Here is an 11,896-nt window from a genome sequence, read left to right on the forward strand (position 1 = left end):
GAGTCACACATGTGTATTACACATTAGTTACATGCAAGCCTGCCTGGTTACAAGATATATACAATGGTTCACTTTGTTTTTGACAGAGGCAACCACCAGCATAGCCAAACATTTGGCAAGGAGCACCACTCCTTCCTGTTTTCTGTATGAGAAACACCTCTGGAATGCATTTTCTTAAGCTTTTCTTGATGATGTGACTGAGTCATACACCTGCAATGTGTGTGTGTGTGCACTTGCATAATGTGTGACAATATAAATGTGCATAGTGCGTGTCGTGTGTGTGCGCGCGCCTGGGGAGGGGGTATGTCAAACATAACACCTCTGTATTGTTATTACAAACATTGCAAGATGTCAAGATGTTCAAAACAAGGTGAAGTCCTACCAAAACACATGAACAAGGGCATACAAAACTAATACTATGTGCAACGCATATTTTCCTTTTTTGACCAGGTTACACTTCCCAGCATTCATGGACGTATGACTGAAAGGATACAGCCTTATGAAATTACAGCGGATTATAACAACCCTACAGTATTTAAAACACGTGAGGGCATCAGTGTTGCAATGATGCGAGAGCTTGCTGGTAGCTGGCCTCATCGGGGCCGATGACAGCTCAGCCCTGTGTCAGGCTAGAGGGAGGGAAAAGAGAACTTACTTCCTGTGGTTGCGAACGAGCACACTCATAGGAAAGGGACGGTGTAGCGAGGCACGAAGCGAGTGCGTTGATGTAACGGAGCTGGCCGCCAGCTGCTGTAAATGCGTTTTGTTTATGAATGCTTTCACTGCTAGCACCGTCGCCCGTTTCCTCTCCACTCGGCGGGGCAGCAGCTGCTACGAGCCTCACTGGCCGCAGATAGCGTCGGTGGAGCCGGCCATGGCTGTGATATAGCCGGGGCCCAGAGGACTTGCATTGCAACTGGGAACTCATTGTTGATACCGAAATCGCATCGCAGAGGCACCTCTCACAGCTGGTAGAGGGTAGTCCATATTTTGTTGCAGTTCCGGAAACCTAGCTCGTGTAGCCTTTAGGCCACACCAACCTAATACAATCTGGTCATTCTAGCGGGAGTTTGGATGTTTCGTTTCAGCTGACCAAGATATGGCTGTTCTTAAACTCGTTGATCAGGTAATTTTTCGTTGTATTTCTCTTGTATCACCCCATTCTGCCCGATAGCTGTTGACTGTGTGTCCGTTGCGCGTTTATGTAGGTTATGTCTAGAAAACACAATAGCCTATATGAGGGCTTGCTTCTCCCCAAAGTAACGTTTGCTAAATCATTTATTGCACAATAAATAGCTGCCCAGACCTAAGAGCAAATTTCCTGTGCCGTGGGTAGCTGCGCATCACCACCACTCGAGGTATGCAGGGCATCTCAAAGCATATCAGGGGACTGCACAACAAAAGCCTTCAACGACACGACTTAATGTACAACGCCATATAGAACTAAACGAATTATGTAGTGCATGTGTTGTTTAATCTCTGGAATTGCACAGCAGTTTTTTAAATGATGACGACATATTCGCTGGGATTTCCTCCGCTTCTTCCATAAACCTAGCCCATGGCTAACGTTAACGTTGTGCCATAAACTTAGTGTTTTTTGTCTGCACTGCGTAGCATTTAAGCTTTTTAGGGTATGCAAAATGTAGTAAAATGTTTGTAGCCTGTTCGACTGGGTTTGGTAAATATGCAGACTTACAGGCACGGGATGCTTGAATCACGAACAGATGGCCTACTTAGACTATGTCTACTCCTTATGCAGGCTATAGCCTATGTAAATTTGGTCTCTTTTTCCATTTAACTTTCCAAGCCAATAAGGTTAGTCATTGCCGCCTCAAGGGTAGCCTAATGTTTAGGCATACCAAATAAACCATTGCACAATTGACTTGACTAAAATATTCTAAACAGAACTTTACAGATTGGGAAATAGCATAAGGAAAATGTGTGAATATGTTGCTGTGCTGTCATCAGAATATTCACACAACCTGTATTTGAGTCTGACTACGAGGAGGATATGGAATTTAGCTTGGTTAGCTGTCATTTGTGTCAGCCAGTCACGGAACAGCAGAAATAGCACACAACTCAGAGCGATGGTTCGGAGTAATTTATTTCACCCTAGGGTCCTTTGCACCATGACCCCGAGCCAAACACCCTCCCAGAACCTGTTTTCCCTTGGTCGAACCCTGGTCGAGCGCTGTCAGAAACTAATGAGTTTCTGCAGGCATAATGGAACCAACTTTTATCTCGTAAATTACCCCACTAATAATGCCCTGAATGTTACGAAACTTCTACAGTATGTTCTTTACTCATAAAACGAGGCATTGAAAAGTTTGTAGGTACACCAGGAGTTTATAAAACAGGTTCTGGGAGGGTGTTTGGCTCGGGGTCATGGTGCAAAGGACCCTAGGCTGAAATTACTCCGAACCATCGCTTTAAAAAGACAGCTGAAAGATTTGACTCGATAAGATTCTAATCTCCACCCTAAAGGCAGAGCACCCTATACGGACTGAAACATTCACAGCTCACATAGCAACCTTCCCAGAAACTGCAAGTGATCTAGCCTACTTGATAATTATCTGTCACAGTGGTTACTCAAATGGGTATCATCATCATATTTGAGTCAGCATGATGTCAGTAGTCATTTTATCCAGCTAATAAACCTGTATGTGAATTAGCTATTTCTCCACTCAGTTCAACATGGATTCTTTTCTCAGAGTTATTTTTGCATATTGTTTATACTTTGTATATGCACAGCGGAATGCAGCTAGTGTTACTAGATGGCCATGCTGTTTGTGATCATTATGTGTCCAGTCTGTAGTCTGCTGGTTCCCAGAGAGAAAAAAAGACAGGAAGTTGTTCAATCTGACATCCCCCATCTTCCTCTGATCCCACTGGACCGCTTGAGTTCACAAAGTTGAGGGAGAGAGTGAGAGAGAGAGAGAGAGAGGGAGAGCGAGAGGTCGAAAGAGAGAGCTCTGTGTAAGTATAGACATAATGTATGCATACTTCCTGTTTTATTCTTAGTTGTTTTTGCTTGATGTTTTTGTACTGATATCAGCTCCACACACAGACACACATTCTTACACACACACACACACACACACACACACACACACACACACACACACACATTCTTACACACACACACACACACACACACATTCTTACACACACACACACACACACACACACACACACACACACACACACACACACATACACACATTCACAAAACCACAAAAACGGCCTATCTCTCGCTCTTCCTCCCTGACTCTCTCCAAGGTGCAGGAGAAGTTGAGGGTAAACACAGTCACGCGCAGTCAGATTTTAATCTGCAATTCATTTATAGTAGGCACCATCAGCAGCTTCTCATTTCTGTGCCTCTAGGCCTGAGCGAGCGAGTGAGTGCTTCCATGAGAGAGAGAGAGAGAGAGAGAGAGAGAGAGAGAGAGAGAGAGAGAACGGGGCCTTCAATTGGTTCCTGAGTACCCAACTGTGAGGAGATGACACAGGGGGGGGCAGGGTCTGTAGTGCCCTAATTGTTTAAAGAGGAGAAAAGCCTCCCCCTGCTCATTGGCCGAAAGGGAAGTTCTGCTGCACGTCCATTGGCCCCCCAGGGGTGGCAGAGAGAGAGGGCTGTTTTTTTTTCTTTCTTTGAGGCAACAATGAGCTCAGTGTTTGAGATTTTGGATTTTGCCAAGGAGGTCTTCTGCAGGGCTGGGGAATGTCCTCATTTGTGATGGGCTGCACAGAGCCTTCAAGCTCCAGCTCCTCAACCCCCCCCCCCCCCCCTCCTCTGTGCATGGCCGCCCCCCCCCATGTCTCCAGCTCTATTATACCGACACCAGTGTTGTCACGGTTGGCCACAACCAGCTGTTCTGATCTCTTGTAATGGTGTGTGTGTGTGTGTGTGTGTGTGTGTGTGTGTGTGTGTGTGTGTGTGTGTGTGTGTGTGTGTGTGACAGAGTGTCTATGCATGTGTGTGTTTGTGTGTGTGTGTGTGTGTGTGTGTGTGTGTGTGTGTGTGTTGAAAAGGAGACAAAAGAGAGCTAGTGAAGGCGTGAGTGGCGAAGCAGTGAGAGAGTCTGGGAGCTGATGGGAGTTTGGCACGCTGTGCGTCAGCTGAAGTCTCCACAACTTCTCCCAGTACACCACTGTCTAGTTTTACCCATAGGAATCAATAGCCACTTTCAGACATGACCTCCGCAGTATATGCGGAGGTTTGTCAAACGGAGGTCCGACCCTTCGGGTGATTCAGATATGATGCTAACCTGCGGACCTTATATATATAGTTTTACCTTTGTGAATCTCACCGCTGATCAACTATAAAAAGGGCCCCATCCTCCTGAGTGCCAGAGCTGCATCATCACACCAAAATCAATCCTCATGTTTCATGGCGGAAATGAATATGTTTGTGCCGCTAATGATGGTGCAATGAGATAAGCCTCATCTTTACATGCGTGTCTACCGGTAGCCACTTTTCTCTCCACTTTTCTCCCCCTTAGAGGAAACCAGTAGATGGGACTGGTGAGATGAGCCTCATCCTTACATGCGTGTCTAGAGGTGCCACTTCTCTTCCCCCTTTTCTCCCCACTTCTCCCCCTCAGTGGAAACCAGTAGATGGGCCCTCGTGAACAGGCCTCTGCCCCATGTTCATTTGTCATCATCTCTGGTCTCATGAGGTGGGTGGCTTTTGGCCTCAATGTGTGCATCTCATGCTAAGCGGAAGTGAAAATGCGCCAAGCTTCCTCTTTGTCATCTCCGAAAATGCAAAAGAAAGTAACAGGAAGTGTGTGTGTGTGTGTGTGTGTGTGTGTGTGTGTGTGTGTGTGTGTGTGTGTGTGTGTGTATGTGTGTGTGTGTGTGTGTGTGTCCTTCTAAGATTGTGTTTTTGCTTGTGTGTAGGGAGTTGCTATGGGAGCTGTCGGCCCCTAAAGTAGGTGTGATGGTCTACCTTTTGTGCTCTTTTACTTCAATGGAAGCTGGATATTGAATAGCTTTCAGGGAGATAAATATCATTACACAAGCCCTGTACAAAAGGAGCAGTAAGCACACACTTACGCTAACATGTGGTTCTTGGTAGTTCCTGTTTAAACTGTGCTTTGTGACAGAGTTCCTGTCATCTTTTTCCAAGTCATGAAGTTAGACTGAAAATGTACATTTTGGATGTTTAGCAGTGCACCCAGTCTGGCTCTGTTGTAGCGTTTGCAGTATGTGCTTCATGACTTCCTGTTTGGCACTGCCTACAACACGGCTTTACTGTCCTGGTTTCTCTGAAGGCCAAGAAGATGATGACAATATGTAGATGAAAAATATTGATAATCTCCACCCTCATGGTGGTATGTCTTTTGAGGAGACGTTTACGAGACAGGAAAGCTATGTTTTGATGGGGCAAGATAAGCAACTTGCTTGAAAACAACACACCATGCCTTTTTCCATGTTTTGGTTGTCAAAGAAAAAACAGTGTTTGGTTGAAAGCCGCATTATTTCTGAAATTAAGGAATTAAACATTATGTGAGAATTAATGGTTCATATTCACATGCCGTATGCTTTAAGTAATTTTGTAAAAACCGTGTAGAGTAAAAATATTATGGTGTATTTCTATGTAATGTAAAAAGCAGCATCTTGTTAACAGTTACTGCACACTGGACAAAACGCTCATACAAATCATACAAAAGTGATCAAAATGTAACCTCTGCCCTTATCCCCTGAACTTATCTTTATGATAACATGTATATGAAATAAAAATAAAAATGGCAATCAAGAAAAGCTGACGTTCCTCCGTGTGTCTCTCTGTCCACCCAGCCTCCTCTTGTCCAGGCCATCTTCAATGGAGACCCTGAGGAGATTCGCATGCTCATCTACAAGTCTGAGGACATCAATGTTCTGGTGAGCCCTGCTTTTTATAGCCTTCACCTTATCTTATCCTGACACATCAGTTCCTGTCGTGTCGCTGAAGGGACCCCGATGGCAGAGAAAAAAGTATAGTCAGTGGGTTAACAAGAGGCTTAGTTCTATATGAAAAAATGAGGAATGCAAGGCTAGTTTGTGTTGTGGTTTTGTTTGTGTTATTTCTGAATGGAATATTTTGTCTAGCAGGGGTTGCCTGTCTTTGGGGAGAATTGTCTCATCGTCCATCCCCTGAGTTGTTTTATGATAGGTGCCCTCAGTGTTGTTGAGAATGCTGGTGGTCGGTCAGGTCTGGGATTTCAGGGTCCGCAGACACAACTAGGACACGTTCACTATCAGCTAAAGCCATCTACTGTATGCCAGAGGCCCAGTTGTGTATCTCTTTGTAGTTTTTGGTTTTGTTTATCTGACGTCTGACTGACGTTCTCTTTCTCTCTGATAGAGGAATGGTCAGCACATTGTGTTCTGTGTAGAGTGATAAATTATTACGTGGTAACAAACCTTTAGGCCCTATTGTCTGATCTCAATGGAAACTGCCATTGCTGTCAATGTCCTTGTCCTTATCTATCTATCACTCTCTGTCTCTGTCTCTCTCTACCCCTCATGCTTCCTCTCTCGCAGGACACAGAGAAGCGAACGCCGCTCCATGCTGCGGCTTTCGTCGGTGATGCAGAGATCACAGAATTGCTCATCCTGTCTGGTGAGAACCTGTTTTGCCCGTTTAAAAGCCTCCTGGTCTCTGCTCTAATGGGATAAAGTACTGCGGCTTCAGCCAGCAGCCCAGCACAGCTGTGTCAGTAGGAGCTGGTTACTATAAGAGGCTATCCCTGTATACTGTCTGTAGCTTATAGCCACTAGCATTGTTCAAAGTTCAGGATTAAGTCTTGAACACGAGTTTGTGGTCAGCTGAAAATGAGTGTGTCTGTTAAAAGCAATGCATGCATGTGCTCGTAGGGGCTTATTGAAATTTCCGTGGAGGCACTGCTATCTGCCCTTTCACACTGCTTATTCAAAGTGGTCTCTCTCTCTCTCTCTCTCTCTCTCTTTCTGTGTGTCTGTCTGTCTCTCTCTCTCTCTCTGTCTGTCTTTCTCTCCATCCCAGGAGCACGGGTCAATGCCAAAGACAACATGTGGCTCACTCCTCTCCACAGGGCTGTGGCATCCCGTAGTGAGGTTGGTTTCAAAATCTCGCACACATACATGCACACTGAGGCACACACACACTCACACACACGCACACTCACACACACACACACACACACACACACACACACACACACACACACACACACACACACGCACACACACACACACACGCACACACACACACACACACACACACAGACACACATACATACACACACACACATACACACACACTCACAGAGAGAGAAAGACACTCACAAGCACACTCTTATACTTTTGCACAAGTGGAGGAAGTGTGTTACTCACTCTGAAACCAAAGCTGGAGAGGAACTTAGCTGCTCAGCACTATGAGTAGCTCTGCTGAGAACCACACCAATACAAAGATCCCTTTTCATTCACATGAACTAGAGAAACACAGGAGAGTAAAAATGAGACAGTGAACCGATTAAGAGTTCTCTTTGAAATTGAGCATACCGGTATTTGTGATTTGGGAAGTAGGTGTAACATGTAACATGCAACATGTAGGCCTACACTGCAGAAACAGAGCTTTAAGAGAACGATAAAAGAAAAAACAAGTTTTGCATTACAGTAACTCCACTGAAGATATACCATAATTACTTTCTTCATTCAAAGACGCTCCTGTGGAACTTTGTTGCTTTAGACAAGTAAACTATTTTGCCTTTCACATAGCAGTTTTATTTTGGGAGTGAACGGGATGGGGGTGGTCTCCCCCTCATGGTCTCCACTGTTCAGTACATGGTAGGCAGGTCTCAAGGTGCTGTCTCTGCGTACCGGAAAATTTTAATCAGGTTATCTCAGCAGCAAACATAAGATGATAACAATGTTTGAAATGTGACTTTGAGCCACACGTCCTTCTCTGTGTTTTGATATCTTTATATACATATCATTGTGTATGTATCGCTGTACGCTATGATATAATGTATTATACTTTATAATTCAAGTAGAAGGCTATTTGCTCACATGATGTGAGGGATACATTACATGAGTAATATGTCTAGCACTTTTGTACATTTTGGCGTTGGTAGAACATGTTTTGTGTAGTACTGTGGCTATAAAAAAATATTCACCCCCTTGGATATTTCCCCCTTTTATTGCTTGTACAAATGGAATCATGGTCAATATAATTTGGTGTGTTTGATACTGAAAAATTCAAGTAGAGGGCTACTTGCTCACATGATGTAAAGGATACATTAGATGAATAATATGTGTATATTTTGGTGTTGGTAGAACACGTCTTGTGTGGTAGTTGCACACATTACACATGTGTAGAGGTGTTCATGATGCCCAGCCTGTGTGCTTCTCTCTGTCCCCTCAGGAGGCTGTGCGGGTCCTGATCCGCCACTCTGCTGACGTGAATGCCCGCGACAAGAACTGGCAGACACCGCTGCACGTCGCCGCCGCCAACAAAGCGCTCCGCTGCGCTGAGGTCATCATCCCGCTGCTGAGCAGCGTCAACGTGTCGGACCGCGGGGGTCGCACCGCCCTGCACCACGCCGCTCTCAACGGCCACACCGAGGTAGCGCTGCAGCAGTAACAGTAGTAATGCACACCGAGGTAGCGCTGCAGCAGTAACAGTAGTAATGCTCTGCAGTAGACGCTTGTGTTTATTCAGTTCATGACACTTCCACTGGACACTTCCACTGGAGAGCAACAGACAGACCTTTTCATTCACATGTGGTTGTGACGGTTTGGTGGCTTGTTGGGTCCTGTCATGTATTCCTCTGCCTATGTACTTAATACTGGTGATGTCACTGATTCGCTGACTTACTGGCTGAATGGTTGTGCTAATTAGGATCAGCTGGTTTAGTGAATGGTGGGAGCAAATATGTGGTATGAGTTTTCGACCTCTGTGGACAGACAGGGAAGGTTTGTGTCGGGTGTTTGTCTGTCTGGAGGGTCTGCCATACCTTCGTATTCTAAATCTATCTTCCCTGGATGCCAGAATTGAAAAGATCGTGTAAACCAAAATTGTGAGTTTGTTTGGAAACACCTTGCTTTGCTCCGGTAAAAAATAATGGAGTTCTTAAGTTTGGCGCCACTTGACGCGCGTCAGACGGCGCCAGTGGGAGTTTGCCTTAACACAGGTGTGGTCACTAATTAGCTCATCTATTTGGCTGAAGAGTTGTGCTAATTAGAATCAGCTGGTTTAGAGAATGCAACGTGTGGTAGGACAATGGAGAGGGGCAACAGATTGGGTACAGCTTCAGCACAGTCAGCCGACCTGTCCACACATTGGAGATGAGAATATATTGCCCATTTTTACATTATTTTGAAACCTAATTTAGTATACTTGGCTATGGTGTCATTCATTCAGATTTGTCTTGGTGGACACCTTTTTTCTGTGATGTGACACTCATAGAACACATATTTGGGACTTTAAGAAGGTTGTATTTCAATGAATTACATCTTTGGTTGCATGTTCTCAGCAAGCAGTTCCATCGTTTGACATTAATTTATCTGCTGTTGAGGGATTAGTTTGCTTTGATTTGCGTCAGAGGACCAGGATTTGTTATCGGATTTTGTTCTCTAACGGGTGTATTTGATGAAGGTCAGCACAGATTCAGCTGAGTCACTTTTTCTATCCTGGTCTGGAGACTCATTTTAACTCATATGAGCGTTGGTGGTTTGTGGAATGTACATTTAACCTCTTTATATGGAAAGACACTCCCTTGGGTGATGTGTGTTTTTTGTAGTGGACTAAATCTTTCGGATTCATGTAGGCCGATGCTTTGTCATCTCTCAGTGGATTCAGAGCAGTGTTGTAGTAAAAAAAACTGGGACTCGCCCACGTATGCATAAAAACATACACACAAGTAAATACACCTATGCACATTCACTTATGCCCACACAGACTCCCACGCATCCTCAAATAGATAATCTCTGTCACACACACACACACACACACACATACATACTCTTAAGAAACAGGCAGAACATGACGCATTCTGACTCACAACTGTTCGCCTGCTGTGCCTGGTCCATCAGCCCCTCTCACTCCCTTTTAAGCTTTCTCTCTCTCTCTCTTCTCTCTCTCTTTTTCTTTTTTCTTTCCTGCTTTCTTTCCCCCCCCCCTCTCTCTCCTCTCTGTCACCATTTCTTTTTGCCACACTCATTTTCCCATATTTCTGTCTTAGATGGTAAGCCTGCTGCTAGCTAAAGGGGCCAACATAAATGCCTTTGATAAGAAAGATGGCCGTGCACTTCACTGGGCTGCATACATGGGTAAGTGGCTGAGAGAAAGGAGGAGATATTTCTTTTGATTAGCACTCTAAGGATCAAATTCAGTTTCCAGTTGAATTAAATGGCCAATACCTGTACCAAATTAGTTCCTAGTGTATTACTGTGTTGCATTGTTTTACTTATTGTTGGATATAGATGCCAACAATAGAATATGTATTAAGCATAATAGTTTTTATAGCATAAAGTACAAAATTATTTTTTATGTTATTTTTGCCTAAGTGCAAACAGATACAGTTGCCTCAAAACACAGCGAGTTACCGAGAGTCTAGGAGAACAGAAGTCTTGAGTATTGACATCCCTGGTGCTTAGTCATGACTGATCGTGCTTGGCTGAAATAGGTCACCTGGATGTGGTATGTCTGCTGGTGAGCCAGGGGGCGGAGATAAGCTGTAAGGACAAGCGAGGCTACACCCCCCTCCACGCTGCAGCCTCCAACGGTCAGATCGCCGTGGTCAAGCACCTGCTCAACCTGGCCGTGGAGGTAGCTGAAGGAGCTGTGTGAACACATATATTACACACATACAACACATGGGTTAAACCTGCAATAGATATTCACAGAGGATGTGCACACAAGACAATATTTATAAGAGTTCTGTACATGTAATCTCCAAACACTAGTGAAGCAATTAAGTCAAATAGACACCTGACATCTCAAAATAGACATCTGCATACTACATGTAGAGATGCGTTCACATACAGTATATGTGAATGCAGGTTTTTGCACGCACACACACACACACACACACACATACATCTGTATACAGTCACAGTATATATGCTATTTGTGTATACATACAGCACATGCAAAATCTTGACTGCTAAGCCTTTACCTTATAACTTCTCCTTTGCCCCTGCTGAACGCCCCTCTTCCCGCTACCATGGACGACACGCAGATTGACGAGGCGAACGCGTTCGGCAACACGGCGCTGCACGTGGCCTGCTTCAACGGGCAGGACGCGGTGGTGAGCGAGCTTATCGACTACGGCGCCAACGTGAGCCAGCCCAACAACAAGGGCTTCACACCGCTGCACTTCGCTGCCGCCTCCACGCACGGCGCCCTCTGCCTGGAGTTCCTGGTCAACAACGGAGCGGATGTCAATGTACAGGTGAGTGGGATACCTGTGTGTCCACCGTGTCGTTAATAAGTACATTTTGACCCCTGGGTGGGATGCCTGTATGTGTGTGACATCTATGGATGCTTCTTGGCCTTTGTTAAGGACATCCACACATTCACCACATATAGGATACTCATACTCATGCACTCTACGGTGCATAACCACCCTATAGTTATTGGCCATGCAGTGCACTATGTAGTGGACGAGTAGATGTTCTGGACACGGGGTTGATGTGAACTCCTGCTGTGTCTCCATGCTTGTCTTGGTACTGGGTATTGTCCTTATTTGGTGACCTTGCAGTCAACTTCTCTTTGCCAAATTCTCCTCTTGCCGAGTCTCATTCTTCTCTTCCCTCCTTGGCCGTCATGCTGTGAGGTTTTTGCTGTTGTGTTCACTCATATGTCTCTTGGGTGGCCTCGGTGTAATTGTGTCTTCTCTCAGAGTCGTGATGGGAAGAGTCCTCTCCA

General features: G+C 45.1%; 1 protein-coding gene across 5 annotated transcripts in view; it reads left to right on the forward strand.

Moving 5' to 3' along the window:
* The first annotated feature begins 677 nt into the window (after positions 1–677).
* The window catches only part of ankrd44 (ankyrin repeat domain 44), a 22,611-nt gene continuing 11,392 nt past the window's right edge, over positions 678–11,896 (forward strand). For all 5 annotated transcript variants that reach the window (XM_076263969.1, XM_076263973.1, XM_076263971.1 and 2 more), the window contains exons 1-9: positions 678–1,126; positions 5,803–5,886; positions 6,529–6,607; positions 7,010–7,080; positions 8,390–8,590; positions 10,209–10,296; positions 10,653–10,795; positions 11,208–11,420; positions 11,871–11,896. The exon at positions 11,871–11,896 is cut by the window's right edge and continues 53 nt beyond it. In XM_076263969.1, the coding sequence (XP_076120084.1) occupies positions 1,100–1,126; positions 5,803–5,886; positions 6,529–6,607; positions 7,010–7,080; positions 8,390–8,590; positions 10,209–10,296; positions 10,653–10,795; positions 11,208–11,420; positions 11,871–11,896 (932 nt within the window). In that variant the 5' untranslated portion in view covers positions 678–1,099. The remainder of the gene's footprint in view (positions 1,127–5,802; positions 5,887–6,528; positions 6,608–7,009; positions 7,081–8,389; positions 8,591–10,208; positions 10,297–10,652; positions 10,796–11,207; positions 11,421–11,870) is intronic.

This window comes from Alosa pseudoharengus, unplaced genomic scaffold, assembly GCF_046254945.1.
Source record: "Alosa pseudoharengus isolate Yale_2024_CS ecotype anadromous, Long Island Sound unplaced genomic scaffold, YU_APseudo_1.1 YU_APseudo_1.1_scf_3, whole genome shotgun sequence".
NCBI lineage: Eukaryota > Metazoa > Chordata > Actinopteri > Clupeiformes > Clupeidae > Alosa > Alosa pseudoharengus.